Here is a 2,936-nt window from a genome sequence, read left to right as displayed (position 1 = left end):
GAAAACATTGGTGAATGCCACAAATTCTCCTAAATTACTCGTACGCACAATTTAAGAACAAATCTGTGCGTACGAACGGTTCTTGCATGAGGCCCATTGTTTCATTTGAAATCTGCTTCAGGATACCAGCTCTGCTTTTGTTTTCTAATGTCACTTTTGGTTTTTAGCTAGCTTTACTGAAAATATAATTTGTCTCATTCTATACCTGTCCTTGTCTCCATCCACCTTCAGCAGGATGTGTCTCAAAGATTTATGAGCAAACTGCGTACGGACAGGACAAAGATTACCAACACAAAGTTATATTATAAATATTAAGTACTAGTCTTGTCTTCTTACCTTTATGCTTTCCTCATTTTTGTTTAGATCTGTTTTTTCTGCATATTTTCGGAGTCTGAACATCAAACTCTGGATCAGGTGTTCTGAAGTCGCTGCTGTCAGATCTGAAAATTCAGCGAGATCAACCGACGGGATCAGAGTCAACCAGCCCTGCAGGAGCAGAGGCATCTCTGCAGCTGCTGAYAAATGCTCCTGGATCAATGAGAGAATCCTCCTGCAAGTATATTTATTATAAATTCTTCAGGGAAAGTAAAAAACATCTGTGTGGATTTGTAACAAACTCACCTTCTTTTGTCCGTTTGGAAGTGCAGGTTTTCTCTGAATCTGATGAAGTTGACTTGGTCAAGCCCGGACCAGTTTTCCTCTTCGACAGTCGGACCCAGTTTGGTGGCATCGGCTCCAGGGTGCCTAAGCCTGAAGAGCAGAGGGACGAGCAGAACGAGCTCCACCACAGAAGACTGGACACAGAGGTTCATCAGACCCAACACGGTGCTGAGAGGAAGAAATAGTTTTGATACACAATGAAGATCAAAATACTAAATAATCCAGGACATTAAAAAAAGCTACAGTTTTTACAAATCCTACTTTTTTTTTTACAGGAATTAAATCAGCATGAGACCAAAAGCACAAAAAGAAACTTTACTATTGTGAGATGTCAATGGAAGCGGACAACTCCTCCAGGTTTTTGTTGTCCATCGCGGTGTTTGAGGAAATCAGGACACACAGCTCGGCCCAGCCTTTAACTCCGAGGTCGACTTTACAGAACCTGGTGACCCGAAAGACAGACAGACACAGAACAAGAGGACTGGTGTTCCTGCAAACGCCTGGGACTTTCTCCTTTGGTTCTCCTTTCAAGATTTGAACCAAAGTCTCTGAAATCAGCTCCGATGCCTGCAGATGCAAACACTTATTACTGGTTGAACTTTGGGAGGTTTAAAGGGATCCACAATTAGTTGTAACATAAGACTTTATTTGATTTATTTTAACTGTAAAATAAAGACTGTAAAAAATACCGTAGGCTGTTTAGTTTTTGTAATTTTTAAACTAAAAGTTTAAAAATATATTACAAAGACTGAGCCATTTTATTTACACACAAAGCATTCTGGGTAAAAGATGACTGAAAATATGGATGAGGACCTCAGTTTAGCTTGTTAGTTTGTCGCACTAGCGCCGAGCTAATACATATAAGGCAATAGTGTCGGAGCTAACGCTAAAGCTAACAGGCTAAGCTGAGGTTSTTCTTCCATGWAGCAGCTCTGTTGTCCTCCATCCATATTTTCAGTTMCAGGCTGAGTCATTTCTACCTTCTCCTCTCTGTCAACGCTCTCTGGTTTCATTTAAAAGAGTCGATCATCAGATATTGTCCAAGATTAACCTTCAGGGAGGATACAGCTCGCTAGCAGCCTCGCACTGATGACCTATCTGCGTCATCATTTACCCAGAATGCTTTGAGTGTAAATAAAATGGCTCCATCCGTGTTACAATATATTTTTAAAAATTTACAAAATTGAACATCCTACAGTATTTTTACAGTCTTTATTTTACAGTTAAAATGTATGTTTATCAAATAAAGTCTAATGTTACAACTAATCATGGATCCCTTTAAAAAACATTTCTCACAGAACCAACCTTGACCACGGGAGGCTGGGAGTTGTCTGAGTAAGCCATCCTATAAGGTGCTGAACTGAGGCTCTGTGTAAAACTCATCAAGTTGTGACAAATGCTCTCAGTGCTCTGTTTGTCTGATGGAGTCCACTTCTGGAAGATTCTGTTCAGCAGAACCGCCGCTGCAGTCTGCCAGGCGTCTGAAATCTCCACGCCTTTTGATCTGCCCAGACCAACCATGTGAAGGCTGGATTTAAAAATACTCTTGTCTTGACGACAGATGAATCCTTCGTAAAGGTGAAGCTCTGGATAAAACACGAGCAGGTTTATAAGTAAGAATAAAACAAAGCAGGACAAACGTTGGTCACATCAAGTCTCAAATTTACCTTTAATGTTTGGATTCCATGGGATTTCAAGATATCTTGTCGCCGTTTCCGAAATTTCTTTGWTTCTTTGCTTTACAGCATAAGAGTAAATCAGCTTATCACCTCGATTCAAGACGTGTTCCTCAATGGAAAAACTTGCTTCAATCAGGTATCCCACCTGATTTAGTCCACTGAACAGAAGTGAATAAATGATAGTGAATCTGAGACTTCTCTGTGTTTTGTGCAGAATAACAAAACCTCAAAGTCAACAACGGCCTTGAACATCTCACAGTGGTCCTGCTTATCTTTCAATACTTTATACTGTTACAATAAAACATTTTGACCTGTTGGCTTGTCTAAAAAGTCCTGATCTAAATTCTGCTGAACATGTTTGGAAGAAGCTACAGCAAGAAGTCTGGAGAAGGAACCCTTCAAATCTGAGACATCTGGAGCCTCTGCAACCTACGGAAGGAAACTGAGAACTAGGACCAGGTATCACCTGGGACATGACGATTCAATACGATTTTTTTATATAGTGCAGCTCGATTCAAATCAATTTTGATACATATAAATTTCTACTTATTAATACTTTTGCTACATCTTAGAATGTTGGTTTATCAACTTTTAGTG

At 39.8% G+C, this 2,936-nt stretch overlaps 1 protein-coding gene across 1 annotated transcript in view; it reads right to left on the bottom strand.

The window, feature by feature from the left end:
• LOC106529022 (uncharacterized) overlaps window positions 1–2,936 on the bottom strand; it is a 7,619-nt gene that overhangs the window by 1,128 nt on the left and 3,555 nt on the right. The window contains exons 5-10 of the mRNA XM_014024331.1: window positions 2,328–2,497; window positions 1,966–2,246; window positions 980–1,227; window positions 622–828; window positions 337–550; window positions 206–261 (exon numbers count right to left, since the gene is read on the bottom strand). Coding sequence (XP_013879785.1) covers window positions 206–261; window positions 337–550; window positions 622–828; window positions 980–1,227; window positions 1,966–2,246; window positions 2,328–2,497 — 1,176 coding nt within the window. The remainder of the gene's footprint in view (window positions 1–205; window positions 262–336; window positions 551–621; window positions 829–979; window positions 1,228–1,965; window positions 2,247–2,327; window positions 2,498–2,936) is intronic.

Source organism: Austrofundulus limnaeus, unplaced genomic scaffold, assembly GCF_001266775.1.
Source record: "Austrofundulus limnaeus strain Quisiro unplaced genomic scaffold, Austrofundulus_limnaeus-1.0 Scaffold419, whole genome shotgun sequence".
Classification (NCBI taxonomy): Eukaryota; Metazoa; Chordata; class Actinopteri; order Cyprinodontiformes; family Rivulidae; genus Austrofundulus; species Austrofundulus limnaeus.
Note: the sequence above shows the minus strand (reverse complement) of the source record. Positions and strands in the feature narration are given on the sequence as shown.